We start from the raw sequence: 20934 nt of genomic DNA, 5'->3' as shown, positions 1-20934 counted from the left end.
CCTATATTCTTTATTTCAGTTATTGTATTCTTGTGGGGACAGAGTCCCAGAGAGCAGTTTCCAGGCTCTTGGCTTCACGTGGAGGGGTGCTGGCTCTGGTAGTAGATGGCTGTCAGCTGTGGCTAGTTGGCCGTCAGCTATAACCAGTTAGCTACTGATATAACTGCCGCGGCTGTGTTGGTTGGTCAGTCGGTTGGTTGGCAGGCAGAAAAGTGGACAGCAGGTTGCAGGTCGTGTGGCTCCAGCCTCCAGTGAGACTATAGTGGTATGACTCCCCTACCTATGGCTCCGTGCGTGTTCCTTTTTGCCCTAGCCACATCCTGCGTTCTTATTTGGGGAGTGGGAGCTGAGACCCTGCAGGCTGCCTCACAGGACAAATGGTGCAGCGAGCAGGGTCTCCTGCCCGACAATTCTTCATTTCTGACTGGTTCTTTTTTGTTTTCTATCTCTTTGTAAAAGTTCTCACTGGGTTCATCTACTCTTCCCCTAAGTTTATTGAGCCTCCTTATAACCAGTGTTGTGAACTCTGGTAGAGTTCAAACCTACCATGTCTGGTAGATTTCTTGTCTCCATTTTGTTTAGTTCTTTTTCTAGAGCATTGTTCTGACCGTTCATTTGGGACATGTTTTTTTTTGTCTCTCCGTATTGACTGCCTCCCTGTTTGTTTCTGTGTATTAGTTAGATCTAACTAATCTATTAGTTAGATTCAATTTCCTTACTAGTGATAGATCTGTTTAGATTTTCTCTTTTCTTCATGATTCAGTCTTGGTAGGTTGTATGTTTGTAGGAATTTATCTCTTCTAGGATGTCAAGTTTGTTGGTTTTTAATTCCTCATAGCAGTCTCTTACTATCTTTTGTATTTCTCTGGCATTAGTTATAATGTCTTCTCTTTCGTTTCTGAATCTGAGTCCTGCCTCTCTGTTTTTTGGTGAGTCCAGCCAAAGGGTTGTCAATCTTATTTATCTTTCACGAAGCAGCTCGTAGTTTCATTGACCTCTTCTATTGTCTTTTCATTCTCTATGTTAGCATTTATTTCTGCTCTGACCTTTATTTCCTTCCTTCTGCTAACATTGGGCTTTATTTGCTCTTCTTTTTCTAGTTCTTTTAGATTATGTGAGATTCTTCTTGTTTCTCCATGCAGGCATTTATTCCTATAACTTCCAGTTAGAGGAATATATTTTTCCTATAAACTTCCCAGTTAGAACTGCTTTTGTTGCATCCCATAAATTTTGGTACGTTGTATTTCTATTTGTCTCAAGATATTTTCTAATTTCTCTTTTGGTTTCTTCTTTCACCCATTGGTTATTCAGTTTTTAAATCTGTTTTGATTTATCACCCATTCTTTCCTTCTCTTTTAGTTTTCTTTCTTTCTTTCTTTTTTTTACTAAGTGTCAATATAATTCAATATAATTATACCTATAGGATGAAAGCAAGTATTTCGGAAAATGCATTATTAGTAGTAGAGTACTGGAAATTAGAAAATATATTTTCAACTTTCAACAACTATTTCAATCCTCATTCTTTTTTGTCATTTATTGAAATATTTTTATGTTATTGTATTTTTATTGTTAGTTTCAGGTGTATAAAACAACATAATGATTAGACATATACACCTCACAAAGTGATAACGATAACCCCAACAAGTCTACTCTTTATCTGACATGGTACATAGCTATTAAATATCATTGACCATATTCCCTATGCTGTACTTTACATCACGTGACTATAGACTTTATAGTTGACATTTCAATATTATTTTATGTTAGTTTCAGGTGTGCAGTGTAATGCTTGGATGTTTACATAATTTATAAAGTGATTCCCCTGGTATATCTAGTATGCATCTGACACCATACATAGTTTTTATAATACATTGGCTATATTCCCCATACTGTATTTTATATCCTAGTGACTATTTTGTAACTACCAGTTTGTACTTCTTAATCCCTTTACCTTTTTCACTCATTCCCCAACCCCCTTCCCATCTAGCCTTTTAGTTTTCTTGAAGAGTTAACACTTGCTATTTCTACCTTTTTACCTTAAAATTCAATCCTCATCCCATTTAATTCTATGTTCAGCTACTTTTTTGAAGCTCACCAGTGAGTTTAGAATGGCAGCAAGTTGTAGTGAAGAGTTCAGAAATTTTAGTTAGAATTAGAAGTCTAAAGTACCTGTTTTTGTCATTCACTCGCTGTACAACTCTAGAAAAATATATCTATATTACTCAAGATGTGGCCTGAGAACCAATAGTATTGGGCATCACCAGGGAGGTTGTTAGAAATGCAGAATGTGAAGTCCCACCCCAGACCTACTGAATCAGAATTTAACAAGCTCTTCACATTGAGCAGTACTCTTACATTATTATCTTTGATACTTAATTTCCCTATTTGTAAATTATAGATAATACTTGCTATATGTATCATTCATCTTACTAACATCTGACGTACTATACATTTTACCAATTTACTTATTGTCTGTTTCCTCCTATTAGAATGTAAGCTTTGTGAGGCAAAATTAGAATGTATACTTTGTCTGTTTATTTGTTGCTTCTATTTCCTATATCTAGAAAATAGATATATTTTTAGGGCCATATAATATGGCCATTAGGGCCATATTAACAGTCATTTTTTAATGAATAAATGAGTGAATGCATTACTTATCAAATCTTGCCATTTATATTGCAGTCATTTACTTTCCACTGCCATTTAGAACTACTTTTATTTAGAATTACTGTATTAGACAGTACAAATATAGAATATTTTCATTGTGCCAAAGGTTCTGTTAGACAGTGCTGATTACACTTTTGTATTCCTTTCCCACCCATCTTGAAGTCTTATTTCTGCAGTATAGTTCTGATCATATCTGTCAACAACTCTCCATGCCATATAGAATTAAGTTCACACTCCTTAGTGTAACCTTTAGAGTATTTAGAGTGTCTCATAGTTAAAAATATGTATCTTATTATGGATGCATTTATTAGGAGAATCATGCATAGCATTCATCTGGGCGATATTACGCAGCCCTTGTAGGTCTTAGCAGAAAGGGGAACCCATGAAAATAAGCTGGTGAACCTTTGCTATGTTATGGAATAAAGTATTTTGTCTCGATTGAGGAGTCTTATATCTTCCGCCAGCATATATGACCCAATAACAGGCTAACTTGTTGGCTTATAAGTAGGGTGAAATCAAATTCCAGAGTAGAGACCATTTTCCCACCACACTGAAAATTCTTTAAAAATCCAAATTTTAAGATCTGCATATAGCCATAAAAAATACTGCTATTTTTAATTTATTGCATGATTGTTGAGTATTTAAATTTTTTACACATTAGATGGCTGCTTTAAATGGCTTTGTAATAAATATATTTGAGTGTACATATTTGTATCCTTTAATGACTATTTCATTAGGATTCCGTTCCAGAAGTGTAAAGTCCTAAGGACGGAAAGCTTGCTTTATTTCTTTTAGTGAATAAAAGAAATATGTTTTTAATTCAAAAAATATATAATATTAACAGTATTAACAAATCTCGTTTTCTTTAGGAGATACTTCTAAAGGAGGCATAATTGAAATTACTCAATCCAACTTGAAACCAGGCATCACTACCACTCCTGGAGATTCTGATGTTAGGTTTCATTTACCCTTGTACCCTGAGGACTTTCCTCAATTGGTTGTAAGGTCATCTGTGGAGAATACTATTGGTCAACATATTGATACTCTCAACCAACAGATATTGACAGATGGTCATGTAACTGAAGAGACACTAAATGTTTCAGCTGTTCCTAAACTAGCTGACCAGAATATTGGCATAGCTACAATCCCTCCAAGTTCCTACTCACAAAGAGAGAAGCCCGATATTTTCTACCCACAGGCCTTGGGAAACAGACATCAAACTGAAGAGGCTCTAAGAGTTTCAGCTGTTCCTGGACCTGCTGATCAGAAGACTGAGAAAACAACAGTACCTTCTAGTTCATATAGAGAGAAGCACATTGTTTTATCCCAGCAACGGCTGCCAGGCAGTCATCTAACTGAACAGGCTTTGAAAGTTTCAAGTGTTTCTGGACCAGCTGATCAAACGACTGGGATACCAACAGTATCCTCTGCTTCTTACTTACATGGAGAAAAGCCCCATATTTTCTATCTACAGACAGTGCCAGAAAGTCATCTCACTGAAGAGGCTCTGAAAGTTTCAGCTGCTCCTGGATTCACTGACCAGAAGATTGGGATACCTACAGTGACCCCTACTCCTTACTCACATAGAGAGAAGCCCAGTATTTTCTACCAGCAACAGTTACCAGACAGTCATCCAACTGAACAGTCTGAGAAAGTCACAGCTATTCCTGGACCAGCTCATCAGAAGACGGGGATACCTACAGTAACCTCTACTTCTTTCCCACGTGGAGAGCAGCCTAATATTTTCTATCAACAAGAATTACCAGACGGTCAGCTAACTGACCAGTCTCAGCAAGTTTTGGCTGTTTCTGCACCAGCTCACCAGAAGACTGGGATACCTACAGAAACTTCTGCTTTTTTCTCACATAGAGAGCAGCCTACTATTTTCTACCAGCAAGAGTTACCAGACAGTCATCCAACTGAACAGTCTGAGAAAGTCACAGCTGTTCCTGGACCAGCTCACCAGAAGACGGGGATACCTACAGTAACCTCTGCTTCTTTCTCACATGGAGAAAAGCCCCATATTTTCTTTCAACAGACGTTGCCAGAAAGTCATCTAACTCAACAGTCTCAGCAAGTTTCAGCTGTTTCTGGATTTGCAGACCGGAAGACTGGGATACCTACAGTGACCTCTGCTTCTTATTCACATAGAGAGCTGCCTAGTGTTTTCTATCAACAAGAGTTACCAGACAGTCAGCTAACTGACCAGTCTCAGGAAGTTTCAGCTGTTTCTGGATTCGCTGACCAGAAGACTGGGATTTCTACAGAGACCTCTACTCCTTACTCACATAGCGAGAAGCCCAGTATTTTCTACCAACAGGAGTTTCCAGTTAGTCATCTAACTAAAGAGTCTCTGAATGTGACAGCTGTTTCTGGACCAGCTCACCAAAAGACTGGGATATCAATAGCACCCCCTACTTCCTACTCACATAGAGAGAAACCCATTATTTTTTACCAGCAGGAGTTTCCAGACAGTCATCTAACTGAAGAGACTCTACAAGTTTCAACTGTTCCAGGACCAGCTGAGCAGAACACTGGGATACCAACAGGGTCCTCTTGGTCCTACTCATTTGAAGAGAAGCCCAGTAATTTCAACCAGCAGACATTATCGGATAGTCATCTAACTGAAAAGGCTCTGAGAGTTTCATCTGCTCCTAGACCAGCTGACCAGACGACTGGTAAACTAACAGTACCCTCTAGTTTCAACTCACATAAAGAGAAGCCCAATGTTTTCTACCAACAGGAGTTGCCAGATAGTCGTTTAACAGAACAGGCTCAGAAGGTTTCAGCTGTTCCTGGATCAGCTGAGCCGAAGACTGTAATACCAACTGTAACCTCTACTTACTCATATAGAGAGAAGCCCTTTCTTTTCTACCCACAGGGCTTGCCAGACAGTCATCTCCCCGAAGAGGTTCTGAGAGTTACAACTGTTCCTGGACCAGCTGACCAGAAGACTGGGTTTCCATCAGAACCTTCTAGTTTCTACAGTCATAGAGAGAAGCCTATTATTTTCTATCCACAGGCCTTACCAGACATTCATCTCACTGAAGAGGTTCTGAAAGATTCCACCATTTCTGGACCAGCTGACCAGAAGACTGGGATACCAACAGTACCCTCTACTTCCTACCCACATAGAGAGAAACACATTACTGTCTCACCACAAGCCTTGCCAGACAGTCATCTACTTGAAGAGGCTCCAAAAGTTACAGCTGTTCCTGGACCAGCTGAAGAGAAGACTGGGTTGCCATCAGAACCTTCTAGTTCCTACGCTCATAGAGAGAAGCCCATTATTTTCTACCCACAGGGCTTGACAGAGAGTCATGTACCTGAAGAGGCTCTGAAAACTTCTGGTGTTCGTGGACCCGCTGACCAGAAGACTGGGTTGCCATCAGAACCTTCTAGTTCCTACGCTCACAGAGAGAAGCCCATTATTTTCTACCCACAGGGCTCGACAGAGAGTCATGTACCTGAAGAGGCTCTGAAAACTTCTGGTGTTCGTGGACCCGCTGACCAGAAGACTGGGTTGCCATCAGAACCTTCTAGTTCCTACGCTCATAGAGAGAAGCCCATTATTTTCTACCCACAGGGCTTGACAGAGAGCCATGTACCTGAAGAGGCTCTGAAAACTTCTGGTGTTCGTGGACCAGCTGATCAGAAGACTGGGTTGCCATCAGAACCTTCTAGTTCCTACGCTCATAGAGAGAAGCCCATTATTTTCTACCCACAGGGCTCGACAGAGAGTCATGTACCTGAAGAGGCTCTGAAAACTTCTGGTGTTCGTGGACCCGCTGACCAGAAGACTGGGTTGCCATCAGAACCTTCTAGTTCCTACGCTCATAGAGAGAAGCCCATTATTTTCTACCCACAGGGCTCGACAGAGAGTCATGTACCTGAAGAGGCTCTGAAAACTTCTGGTGTTCGTGGACCAGCTGACCAGAAGACTGGGTTGCCATCAGAACCTTCTAGTTCCTACGCTCATAGAGAGAAGCCCATTATTTTCTACCCACAGGGCTTGACAGAGAGCCATGTACCTGAAGAGGCTCTGAAAACTTCTGGTGTTCGTGGACCAGCTGATCAGAAGACTGGGTTGCCATCAGAACCTTCTAGTTCCTACGCTCATAGAGAGAAGCCCATTATTTTCTACCCACAGGGCTCGACAGAGAGTCATGTACCTGAAGAGGCTCTGAAAACTTCTGGTGTTCGTGGACCCGCTGACCAGAAGACTGGGTTGCCATCAGAACCTTCTAGTTCCTACGCTCATAGAGAGAAGCCCATTATTTTCTACCCACAGGGCTCGACAGAGAGTCATGTACCTGAAGAGGCTCTGAAAACTTCTGGTGTTCGTGGACCCGCTGACCAGAAGACTGGGTTGCCATCAGAACCTTCTAGTTCCTACGCTCATAGAGAGAAGCCCATTATTTTTTACCCACAGGGCTCGACAGAGAGTCATGTACCTGAAGAAGCTCTGAAAACTTCTGGTGTTCGTGGACCCGCTGACCAGAAGACTGGGTTGCCATCAGAACCTTCTAGTTCCTACGCTTATAGAGAGAAGCCCATTATTTTCTACCCACAGGGCTCGACAGAGAGTCATGTACCTGAAGAGGCTCTGAAAACTTCTGGTGTTCGTGGACCCGCTGACCAGAAGACTGGGTTGCCATCAGAACCTTCTAGTTCCTACGCTCATAGAGAGAAGCCCATTATTTTCTACCCACAGGGCTCGACAGAGAGTCATGTACCTGAAGAGGCTCTGAAAACTTCTGGTGTTCGTGGACCCGCTGACCAGAAGACTGGGTTGCCATCAGAACCTTCTAGTTCCTACGCTCATAGAGAGAAGCCCATTATTTTCTACCCACAGGGCTTGACAGAGAGCCATGTACCTGAAGAGGCTCTGAAAACTTCTGGTGTTCGTGGACCCGCTGACCAGAAGACTGGATTGTCATCAGAACCTTCTAGTTCCTACGCTCATAGAGAGAAGCCCATTATTTTCTACCCACAGGGCTTGACAGAGAGTCATGTATCTGAAGAGGCTCTGAAAACTTCTGGTATTCGTGGACCAGCTGACCAGAAGACTGAGTTACCATCAGAACCTTCTAGTTCCTACGCTCATAGAGAGGAGTCCGGTATTTTCTACCAACAAGAGTTGCCAGATAGTCATCTAACTGAAGAGGTTCTGAAAGTTTCAGCTGGAACAGACAATCAGAAGACTGGAATACCAACATTACCTTCAAGTTCCTACTCACTTGGAGGGAAGCCCATTATTTTCTACCATCAGGCCTTAGCAGATGGACATCTCACTGAAGAGGCCCTGAATGTTTCAGCTCCTGGACCAGCTGAGCAGAAGACTGAGATACCTACAATATCCTCTACTTCCTACTCTCATAGAGAGCAGCCCTTTATTTTCTATCCACAAGCCTTGCCAGACAGTCAGCTAACTGAAAAGGCTCTGAAAGTTTCGGCTGTTCCTGGACCAGCTGACCAGAAGACTGGGACACCTACAGTACCATTTAGTTCCTCTTCATTTAGAGAGAAGCCCACCATTTCTTACCAGCAAGAGTTACCAGATCTTACTCAAGGGACTTTAAAAGTTTTAGGGGTTCCTAAACCAGCTGATCAGAAGACCGAGATACCAGTAGTAACCTCTACTTACTCACCCGGAGAAAAGCCCATCATTTCTTACCAGCAAGAGTTGCCAGAGCCTAATGAGGATGCTTTGAAAGTTTTAGTAGTTCCTAGACCAGTTGACCAGAAGACTGGGATACAAATTGTGCCCTCTTCTTCCTACTCACATAAAGAGAGCACCATCTCTTCTTACCAGAAGGAATTGTCAGATATTACTGAAGAAACTTGGAAAATTTCAGCTATTCCTGGACCAGCTGACCAGAAGACTGGGATACCAGCAGCATCTTCTAGTTTTTACTCACATAGAGAGAAACCCAAAATTTCAACTGTGATTGGATCAGATGACCAGAAGACTCCATTACTGACAGTTTTGCGTAATTCTTATTCTCAGAGAGTAACGCCCAGTATTTTCTTTAAACAGCATTTGCCAGGTAGACATTATAGTGAAGATATTCTGAAGACTTCATCTGTCCCTGAACCAACTGCAGTGAATTCTGGTACACCAATGCCTCTTTCTAGTTCCTATTCACACAGAGAGAAATTTTCACAGGAATTACCAGACAAACATCTAACTGAAGATGCACTAAAGGTTTCAAAGATTCCTGGACCAGCTGACCAGACAACTGTGTTACCAACAGCTCCTCCTAGTTTTTTTTCCCACACAGAGAAACCAGATACATTCTATCAACAGGATTTGCCAGATAGACATCTAACTGAAGATGCCCTGAAGTTCTCAAGTGGTCTTGGGCAAGCTGAGCAGAGTACTGGGTTATCCACAGCTCCCCCTGCTGCTTACTCACACAGTGAGAAGCACAAACTTGTTTCAGGTCATGTCCAAAAGCTAATAGATAATTTGGATTCTTCTAACTCTAGTATTATCTTGAACAATATGTCTTTAAATTCTCAGGCTGATCGTAGAGTTGTAATAAATAAGCCAGAGCCTTCAGATTTTGACAATGTTAGCTCGGAAGAATTCCAGGATACAGACAATGATTCTAAAACTCTTAAAGAGATTCGGACACTTTTAATGGAGGCAGAAAATATAGCGCTGAAACGACGCAATTTTCCTGCTCCCCTTGTCCCTTTCAGAGATGTTAGTGATGTTTCATTTATTCAATCTAAGAAGGTAGTTTGCTTCAAAGAACCCCCTACAGCTGATGAATGTAATGCTGATTTCCTTCAGAGACAGCCATTCACAGAGGGAAGTCCGAGCAACAAGTGCGTACAGAAGGATATTAGCACACAGACAAACCTAAAATGCCAGAGAAGCATTGAAAATTGGGAGTTTATTCCTTCAACTACAGTTAGAAGTCCCCTACAGGAAGCAGAAAGCCAAGCCAGAGTGGCATTAGACGAAACCCTTAGGCAATATAAAGCAGCCAAATCTGTAATGAGATCTGAACCTGAAGGGGGTAGTGGAACCATCAGGAATAAAATTCTCATCCCTATGATGACTATCATAAAAAGTGATTCAAGTACTGATGCAAGTTCCTGCTCATGGGACAGTAATTCCTTAGAGTCAGTTTCTGATATTCTTCTAAACTTTTTTCCATGTGCTTCACCCAAGACAAGCATGACAGATAGCAGAGAGGACGATGGTACGTCAGAGAGTGATGATGGGGGTGGTAGTAGTGTAGATTCATTGGCTGCACATGTGAAAAACCTTCTGCAGTGTGAATCCTCATTGAACCACGCTAAACAGATACTCAGAAACGCAGAGGAAGAGGAATGTCGGGTACGAGCACGAGGTAGGCACTGATAATGTGAAGTTTATAAACATTAGTTTCATCATTTGTTTAAAGTTAAGTGTTTGGAGTTCTAAATTATTTTCTTGTAGAACTGTTAGGATGATTACATTTTCCCACCCGCAATCCAGAATAAGTCCATTTAACCAATAGTGTAGCTAAGTCACAGTATTAATAGTGCTAGTTTGATTTTATAATAGAGTCTTAGGAAAATCTGGTTCTGATGTCTGAAGGAGAGTAAGGAGATAGCTTGGGTTTCCAGACTCCTAAAGCTCTCGTTTTCCCATTATAATATCCTTATTTTGGAGGCAGAAAAAACAAAACAAAAACGAAACCCACTTGCTTTGCTCTAAATCACTCTATATTGTAAAACTCTCTATATAAAACTCTAAAACTCTATAAATCACTCTATATACTTTCTCATCCTCTTTGTTAATGAAATTCTTGGAGCAGATGTTAGACATTAGAAAAAACTACAAGGTATTTCGCACTAAAACTTGAGCCAGAAGTTTAAAAGAGAATATTTACTAATCCCATTAATCACTAATAATTGAATTCCATTAAAAAGGAAAAAATCTTGACAATACGGGGAGTATATTTTGGAGGGCAACTTATAAGCAATTCAGGCCTACCTGGAAATCTTCCCTTGAGATTAATTGCCTATACCATTCCTTCTATCATTTATGCATATTTTGATTCTCCAAAAAATTCCAACTTTTATTTATTATTTTTAAATATCAGCTCTCATGGAGGTGACAGTAACTGTAGTAGGAGCTAATGGGGAAGGCAAAGGGATTATCCTGATTAGAAGGAAGATGAAGATAAAAATGTTTGAATACCATATTTAAAGGGGTCTCTTTGAAGAAAGATCTGTAAAATACAGTTTAAAAAAATCAGACTTTCAGTGAAATAATCTCAGGAACTTCAAAGAGTTTGTCACATAATTGAGAGCACACACTTTTTACTAAGCATGTGGTAGAAACTGGATATATTGATGATCTGTGCTCTTGTCACTGAAAAATTCCCGTGTCTGCACTGTATTAACTCAAGTATTTTTATGCTTTCTCTTTAGCCTGGAATCTGAAGTTTAATATGGCTCGTGAGTGTGGCTACTCCATTTCAGAATTAAATGAGGATGACAGGAGAAAAGTAGAAGAGATCAAAGCAAAGTTGTTTGGTCATGGAAGAACAACTGACTTGTCCAAGGTATAAAATAAATCTAGAATCTAACCACTATGCTGTACACCTGAAACTAACATAAAATAATATGGAATGTCCACTGTAATTGAAAAAAAAAAAAAGAAATCTAGAAATGAGAGAAAATGTCTAAGAAAAGGTAGTAAAATAGAATTTGGATCTCTTACCTGGGCCTTAATGACTCTAGCTGAATCACTGGTAGTCTTTGGCTTAAAGAATTAGCCTTAATTCTTCAAAAATTAAGATCAAGGATTAGATTCTATAGGTTTTGATTAATTCCAAATTCATCTATTGAGAAACATTTACCTCCTTTGGAAAATAAGATAGATTTGTTTTATCAATATATTGTCATCACTCTTATTTCCTCTTGAGGGTGGTATCTTGAGATGCAAATGAAGTCCAGCCATTTTCAGATGTATATTCTCTGCTTAGGAACACAGAGCTATAATGGCCTATGTATAAATGATTTTCTTTTAATAGTACTTATTTTCCTTCTGTTGTGAACTGTTTCATGCATAGAAAAGAATATATATAAAACATGTATATAAAGAATAGATTAAAATTAATTCCTGTGTATCAGCCATTCAGCTTGAGAAATAGAATGTTAGTAAAAACACTTGAAGTCCTGTGTCCCCTTCCCCTGTCATAACTCTTACTTCCTATCCTGACATGTATTGATTTTCTTGCTGTTTAGTATGGTTTTCAACTCTATGATAGATGTCATTAACATAGTGTATGTAATTGTGTTTTTCCATACAGTTGTAGGTTGTTGAGATTCTTCTATGTAGATGTACATAGTTTTAGTTTATTCCTTTTTATTTAAGTATTCAGTGTATGAATATATCATAGTTTATTTTCTTGTGGATAGATAGGGAGTTTGGTCTTCTATTATGTATAGTAATAGGGTATTATAATATCTGCCTTACAGGGTTTTGGTATGGCTTTCATGAGATAATGCCTATCAAATGCTTAGTAGAATGTATGATATCTAGTTAATGCTCAGTAATTTGCAATTGCTATAATTATTAATTCTATAAAAATTGATATAGGTATCATATGCATAGACTTCATAATCTAATTCTTAGTTCCTTAGAAAATTGTTCATCAGTGATATAGCATAATTACTGGCTTATCAATTTTGGAAAAGTGTTTTGAAAGTATAAATTAGATTGGATTTTAGGTTTACATATATGCTTGTGAAAAACAAAAATAACAAATAATAAAATGGGTAATTAGTTACCCTATCACCCTTTGTTTAAAAGTATATATTCTCCCCAGTAATCTATATTTCCTTATTTCTTTAATCTTCGTATGTTAATGTTTTCAGACCCCTCAGCAAATTACCTTTTTTTAGGTAGATTCCATCAAGAGGAATACAAATAGTTTGTATTCCTCTTAAAATATGGTGTCTTGAATTAAATTAAACACAGAATTTCACATGTGATCTGACCAGCATGAAGTATATTTAGTATTCTCTTTGAAGTATATTTAGAAATCATATGGTCATATCAGCCTATGGCGTTTTTTTTTTTTTTTAAATCATGAACTACTTACTGTCCGGATTTCTATTTTCATTTCTTGTTCATACAATTCTTTTTAACTTGGCTGTATTTCGTCTTACTGGTTTCATATCAATGTTGAAGCTTGTTGAATGATTTTGAATTTCATTTGCATCATCTATTATATTAAATATCCCTCCAGCTTCGTGCCATTTATGTATTTAGTAACTGTTTTGTCCAAATATTTGATAAAAATATTTACTAAGACAGGGTTATCAGGGAAAACTAAAACTTTTTGAATAAGATTTTTCTAACAACTGGGGTAAGTGCTTCAAGCTATCATTCAATCCACAATTCGCCATCTTATATTTGACTTCTTTCAGTCTGTTATCTGAGTGATTATGAATTATATTGAACTCAATATAGTGAACTCATATTGTTCACAACTGTGTATATACTTTTGGGTGCTTCTTTTTTAACTTAAGTATATGATCATTTCCTCTTAAAACTACTCTAAAATCATAATTTTATGTACGAATATAACACTTTAATCATTCCCCTACTATTGGAAATTTATTAATTTATTCCAAAAACGCTTAGTAGATGCCTAATATATGCTAGTCTATATGCTGAGGACATATAACTGAAAAAAGACAAAAATTCATTATTGAAACTTCCATTCAAGTGGGAGGGTACAGATAGCAACCACATAAATAAGTAAAACATATGTCAGTTAGTGGGATGCCAGGGAAATAAAGCAGAATAGTTAAAGAATGCCCTGATAAGCAAATACTGGATCAAATATCTAAAGAAGGTGTGAGAGCAAGTCATTTGGGTATCAGTGTCAAGAGCATTCCACACAGAAATAGCATGGACAACATCCCTGAGCTTAGAGTGTGCCTGATGTGTTAAAGGATAGGAAGGACGCCAATGTGGTTGAAGAGAGAGACAGAAAGAGAAGACCAGGTCGTGGAGGGCAGTGGTTCTTATCAGGGGCAGTAAATGCCTCCCAAAGAAATATTTTGGAAATTTTTGTGGGTTGTTTTGTTATCACAGTAATGGAGGGTTGCTTCTAGCGTGTAGTAGATAGGTGTCAGAGATATTAGAAGTCTTGTAATACATAGGGTAGTCTTACACTATAGAATTGTCCCTTGTTACATACAACTTTTGAACGTCCCTCTAAATATTCACGTCTGTGGAAAACCTGTTATAATTATTTTAGTCATGTTTCTTTTCATTGTCATGTTTCTTAGGTTCTTTCAGTATAGAACATTTCCTCTGTTTTTCCTTATTTTTCAACACTTTAACATTTTTGAAGAGTATAGCTCAGTTACTTTGTAGAATGTCCTTCAGATCGAATTTGTCTGATGTTTTGTCATGATTAGATTCAAGTTTGATTTTCTGTAGGAACACCACAGAAAAGATGATGTGTTTTCCTAGGTGTTCATATTAGGAGGCATATTATGTTCATTTATCCCAATACTAATGTTACTTTGTACCATTTAGTTAAGGTGGTATCTAAATATGGTAAGTTTCTCCACTTTAAAGTTAACTTATAAGTTTGTCATATATATCAATAAATAATTAACAAGTATGAGGGAGAGATACTTTGAAACTATGTAAATATCTTGCTATTAAACTTTTACCTATCTAATTTAGCATCTATTGATGATTTGAACTGAATCATTTATTAATAAGATAGCTGCAACTTAAGAGTTTTTAAAAATTTCACCATTCCTTTAACATTTATTACTTGGAATTCTAAGCTAAAGGTTTCCATTCTTTACATATATTTATATCAGTATGGACTTGGATTTTTCTTTTACTCAAAGGGTATAGTCTATTGCTGTTATTGTTTATTTTGATACCTGAATTATCCCACACTGCCAGTGAGAGCCCTTTTAACGGGTTCCTGGTGTGTTTTTTTTATAAGTCCCCATTATTTTTGGAGCACTGACTTAGTTTCTGGTGGAAGAAGATATTCCAAACAAATCTTGTATTTTCTCGTCACCAGCCCTGGAGTCAGCCATTCCTCCTGATTCCTTTTAGCAGAGACTGGTTTCTAGAAACCAAGATCTGTAGGCTAGGTGTGCTTATTGATATTGTGATGCTATTGCTTTTAGACCTTCTCAGCAGTTAGTTTGTATATACATAATTACACACACACACACACACACACACTCTGTCAGTTTTATTATTTATCAATATTAAAAAAAACATGAGAACTATGACTTTACACTGATACATCCATTCTCATTCCAGTACCATCGAGTTAGTCTGGCCTTTCCCCTTCCTATATTTGTAACTCACTTCCCAGATGGTGAAACCTGGCCCCCATTATCCTTAGTGTATTTACTTATTTGCTAAAACTCCCCTGTGTGTTTCCCTTCACCTCAGAGATCATGGTGGCTGCAACAGGTCGAGTCTCTTTCAGTCACAAGTCCCACTCCTAACCCATAAGTTTTATATGTAATACCATTATTGTACTATATCAAATATTTTAAAATTTTCATTACATCTTCCAACAATGAAAGACATGGTATATGCATATTTTCAATACAAAGAAAATATCTACCTAGAATTCTATGCATAGTGAAAATTCAAGAATGAGGCAAAATAAAAATGATTTTAAATAAAAACAGTTTTTCATCATTTAATGCAATTCTACATGGCGTACCTTAGTCAGACTGTAAGAAAATGATACCAGCTGGAAATTTTGTGACGTAGGAAGGATTAAAGAGCAAAGTTGTTATATAAATATGCAGATAAATGTAACCAAAAACTAACCGTATAAAACAAATACAATAGGGTCTTCAGGGCTGAGATAAAACATGGTATAAATTTAAATTATATGACAACATCTTTTAGATTGAAAGCTGTGTAAATGGAGTTAAATTGTTGTAAGTTCCTTAACTGTTCAAGAGGAAGGTAGGCGTATTATTTACTTTAGATTGATAAGTAATGTGTTGTAATTTCTAATTGTGTCTCCTATATCATTCTCAAACTTAATTTGAGATGGATCATGGCTCTTAATGTGAAAGGTAAAATAACAAAGCTCCTTGAAGAAAATCTGTTAATGTCGAGGTAGACAAAGACTTCTTAAATAGGATACAAAAAGACGCTAACCATAAAAGCAAGGATTGGTAAATTGTTCTTCATGAAAATTAAAAACATTTGGTCATCAAAAGGCACCAAATGAGTGAAAAGTCAAGCAAAAGAGTGGAAGATATATATGTATTTATAATACATATATTTAACAAACGACTTAAATCCAGAATATATAAACAACTCCAACAAATCACTTCTCCCTTCCTAAAGACTTCAGTGGCTGCCTCACAAATGAAGATATCCAAGTGGCCAATAAACATTTGAAAAGATGCTGAATGTAATTGCCTATTAGAATAATGCAAATTAAAAATACAATGAGATTCTAATTCATGCCAGAGGTGACTAAAGTTAAAAGGAGATCAATACTAAATACTGGGGAAGTTGTATAGCAAATGATATAGGAATGTAATTCTGATAAGAGGGTAAATTGGTACAATATTTTTTTTGATTAAATTTTTTCATTGAGGTAAGATTGGTTAATAACATTATATGAGTTTCAGATGTACATCATTATAATTCGTTCTCTCTATACATGATAGGTGCTCACTACCAAAAGTCTAGTTTCCATCTGTCACCATATATTTGACCTGCTTTGTCTATTTCACTCTTCCCCAACCCCTTTCTCATTGGTAATCACCACTCTATTGTCTTGTGTCTGTGAGTTTGTTTTGGGTGGAATCTTTCTATGTGTAAAATCATGTCCTCTGCAAATAGTGACAGATTTACTTCATCATTCACAATTTTGATGCCTTTTATTTCTATTTCTTGCCTGGTTACTTTGGCTAGGATTGCCAGTACTATATTGAATAACAGTGGTAAGTGTGGGCATTTTTGTCTTGTTCCTGATCTTAGAGAAAAAGCTTTCAGTTTTTCGTTGTTTAGTATAATGTTAGCTGTGTGTTTGTCATATATGGCCCATGTTACATTGAGGAACTTTTCTTCTATGCCCATTTTATTAAGAGATTTTCTTTAATCATAAATGGATATTGTATCTTGCCACGTGCTATTTCCATATGTATTGTGATGGTCATATGATTTTTATTCTTCATTTTGTTAATATGGTATATCATATTGATTGATTTGCAGTTGTTGAACCATTCTTGCATCCCTGGAATGAATTCCATTTGACTGTGGTGTATGATCCTTTTAATGTATTTGATTTGCTAATATTTTGTTTTGCTTCTATGTGCGTCAGAGGTATTGATCTGTAATTTTCTTTTTTTGTGTTGTCCTTGCCTGGTTTTGGTATCAGGGTAATGTTGGCATTGTAAAAATGAGTTAGGAAGCATTTCCTCCTAATCTATTTTTTGTAATAGTTTGAGAAGGATAAATATTAATTTTTTTTTTGAATGTTTGTTAGAATTCACCAGTACCGCTGGTCCTGGACTTCTGATTTTTGGGGAGGTTGGTGATTACTTTTTCAATTTCTGATTAGTAATTGGTCTGTTCACTTTTTCTATTTCTTCATGATTCAATCTAGGAAGTATGTATGATGCTAAGAATTTATCCATTCTTAGTTGTCCAGTTTGGTAGTGTATAGCCTTTCATAGTATCCTTCTATGATCTTTTATATTTTTAGGTATCCATTGTAACTCATTTCTGATGTTATTTATTTGTGTCTTCTATTTTTCCTTGGTGAGTCTAGCTAAAGGCTTGTCAGTTTTGTTTATCTTTTGAAAGAAATAGGTCTTAATTTTACTCATCTTTTCTATTATCTTTTTAGTGTCTGTTTCATTTGTTTCTGCTCTGATTTTTGTTATTTTCTTCCTTCTACTGACAGGACTTCCATTGTTCTTTTTTTCCCCCTAGTTCCTTATGGTGTAATGTTAGATTGTTTATTTGAGATTTTCTTGTTTCTTGAGGTAGGCCTATATTGCTATAAACTTTTCTCTTGGTACTGCTTTTACTGCATCTCAAAGATTTTGGTATGTTATATTTTCATTTGTCTTTGTATCTTTTGATTTCTGCTTTTATTTCTTAACTGACCCAATAGTTGTTCAGTAGTGTGTTTTTTAATCTCCACATATTTGCCATTTTCCAGCTTTCTTTTTGTACTTGATGTCTAGGTGCTTGATATGACTTCAGTCTTTTTAAATTTATTGAGACTTGTTTTGTGTGGACTCTCCCTGGGAATCTTCCAGGTGCACTTGAGAAGAATGTGTATTCTGTTGCTTTTAGGTGGAAAGTTATGTAAATGTTTATTAAGTCTATCTGGTGTAATGTCATTTAAGCCTTGAGGTTTCCTTGTTGATTTTCTCTCTGGATGATCTATCCATTGGTGTAGTGAGGTATTAAAGTCACCTACTATTGTTGTGATGCTACCTATTTCTCCTTTTTCAGTCTGTTAATTGCTTGATATATTTTGGTGCTCCTAAGTTGGGTGCATATGTATTAATAAATGTTATCACTTTTTGATGGATTGTCCCCTTTATCAGTATAAAATGTCCATCTTTGTCTCTGTACCTTTTTTGGCTTAAAGTCTATTTTGTCTCATGTAAGTACGGTTACACCTTCTTTCTTCTGAATGCCATTTGCTTGGAGTATCATCTTCTGTCCTTTTACTTAGAGTCTGTGTTTGTCTTTGAAACTGAGATGGGTCTCCTCAAGGCAGTATATATTTATTGACCCATCCAGCACTCTGAACCTTTTTTGATTGGTGAGTTCAGTCCATTTACATTTAGAGTGATTATTGGTACAATAATCTTAATATCTAATTTAGCATTATCTAATAATGGTAGATGTATGCCTACTCTAAGACACTACAGTCCTACTTCATAGATACTACAGTCCTACTACTAGGTATATGCTCAAGCGATATCAGTGTGTATATTCACCAGAAGACATAGATAAAAATAATCAGAGTAGTCTAAAATGGAAAACAATGTGAATGTCTATCAAGAATAGAGTAGGTGAATCAATTATTATTTATTCATACAGTGGAATTCTCCATAGTAATAGAAAAGAACAATCTACTGCTGTCTCAATAACATTGAAGGATTTCACATGTTTAGCAAAAGAAGACACGCAAGAGAGTCATGCTGAATAATTCCATTAATTCCTGAAATTTAAACAAACAAATCCAATGGTGAATAAAGTAAGAGTAGTGGTTACCTCTGATGGGGACAGGTGGGTGGTATTGACTAGGAAGAGACGCAAAAGGTCTTCTAGGTATAGGAAGTGTTGTATATTTGGATCTGGGTGGCATTTACACACATATAAAGAATTATCAAGCTGTCAGTTCAGATTTATATACTTTACTGAATGTTAGACATTAATAAAAAAAGGAAACAACAAGAGAGATGAGTTGAAATCACAGAAAAATAACTTTAAATAAGATAATCATTTCTTATAGCAAAAACTAAAAAATATCAAGAGATAAGCCTAACAAAAGATACAAGTTGTGATCAAACAATATGGTGAATGTTTAGATTTAAAAAAATTATTACAGTAAAAGACACATCGCCTTAAAATTAATCCCCCTCAAAATATTCTCCCTCACTTTGAACACACTTATCCCTTCATTCTTACCACTTTCTGAAGCAGTTCTGAAAGTCTTATGAATGTCTTTAGTTGCACTGTCATGGCTGCTTCGATGTCCTCAATCATTTTGACTTTGGGGAAGAACCAGAAGTCGTACAGTGCCAGATCTGGTGAATAAGGTGGATCGGGACACACCATAATGTTTTTATTTGACAGAAATTGCCATATACCAGAAGCGATAGTAACACGAAGCATTGTCATGATGGAGGATGAAACCATTTTCCCATTTCATGTTAATGCACTGTTCGTGATCTGTGAATTACAGCACACTTTAAAACACACCTTTTCAACCATAGCTCATACCTGACTGCCTACACCGAACAAGTTGAAACTTGTCACACACTGTTACTAAGGTTCGACACACCACTTCCCATATTGAAGGCCCTGCCTTTCCATTGGATGGCACTCGGCAGCAGCATTCACCATATTTGTTGATCACAACAGAAAGGCTCTGTGTCTCACATGTCTTCTGGTACAGCATTTTCTGTCAAATAAAAGCATTATGGTGTGTCCTCATCCACCTTATTCACCAGATCTCGCACTGTGCGACTTCTGGCTCTTCCTCAAAATCAAAATGATTCAGGACATCGAGGCAGCCACGACAGCACAATTAAAGACACTCTCGAAAGAGGACTTCCAGAACTGCTTCAGAAAGTGGCAAGAACGATGGGTAAGTGTATTCAAAGCGAGGGGGAGTATTTTGAGGGAGATTAATGGTGATGTGTCTTTTACTGTAATACACTTTTTTTTTAATTTAAACATTCACTGTATTTTTTATCACATCTCATATATAAGGTCTGTATTGTAGAATATTAAAATTTGTACTGAAAGACATAAAAGAAGACCTAAGTAAATGGAAAGACATATTTATTAATAGGAAGATTCAATACTCAGGTTGCACAAGCTGCCTCAAAGAATCAAGGCATCGGCTTAAAGATATTATATATCTTTAATTGTGGTAAAATACACATAACATAAAATTTACCATCTTAGCCATTTTATTTTTCTTAAATTAGGGAATATTGGAGAACAGCGTGTTTTTCCAGGACCCATCAGCTCCATGTCAAGTCTTTGTTTTTCAGCCCAGCTGTGGGTAGCGCAGCTCAGCTCCAAGTCAAGTTGTCCTCTTTTTTTTTTCAATCAGAACACAGTTCACTGACCCATGTGGGAATCAAACCAGTGACCTTCGTGTTATGAGCACCGCGCTCTAACCACTGAGCAAGCTAGGTGCCTCCCTCTTAACCATTTTCAAGTATATTGTTCAGTAATATGAAGTACATTCGTATGTTGTGCAACCATAACGATCATCCATCTACAGAACTCTTTTTATCTTGTAAAACTGAAATTCTACCCACTAAACAGTTTCTCCCCATTCCACCCTCCCCTTGGCCCCTGGCAATCACCTTTCTACTTTTTGTTTCTATGATTTTAATTAAGTACTTCGTAGAAGTACAGTGATACAGTATTTAACTTTTCGTGATTGGTTTAATTCATTTGTCATAATGTCTTCAAAGTTTATCCATGTTGTAGCATATGTCAGAACTTCTTTAAAGTGGCTG

The 20934-nt window shown here is 37.2% G+C and overlaps 1 protein-coding gene across 1 annotated transcript in view; it reads left to right on the top strand.

Annotated features, from left to right (window-relative positions):
- The window catches only part of ALMS1 (ALMS1 centrosome and basal body associated protein), a gene marked incomplete at its 5' end in the record, with an annotated part of 157221 nt that overhangs the window by 34552 nt on the left and 101735 nt on the right, over positions 1–20934 (top strand). Inside the window, 2 exons of the mRNA XM_081069627.1 lie at positions 3537–10034; positions 11104–11237. Of these exons, the coding sequence (XP_080925753.1) occupies positions 3537–10034; positions 11104–11237 (6632 nt within the window). The remainder of the gene's footprint in view (positions 1–3536; positions 10035–11103; positions 11238–20934) is intronic.

Source organism: Rhinolophus hipposideros, assembly GCF_964194185.1.
Source record: "Rhinolophus hipposideros genome assembly, chromosome: 12".
NCBI classification, from domain to species: Eukaryota; Metazoa; Chordata; class Mammalia; order Chiroptera; family Rhinolophidae; genus Rhinolophus; species Rhinolophus hipposideros.
This window is presented reverse-complemented; position numbering and strand designations above follow the sequence as displayed.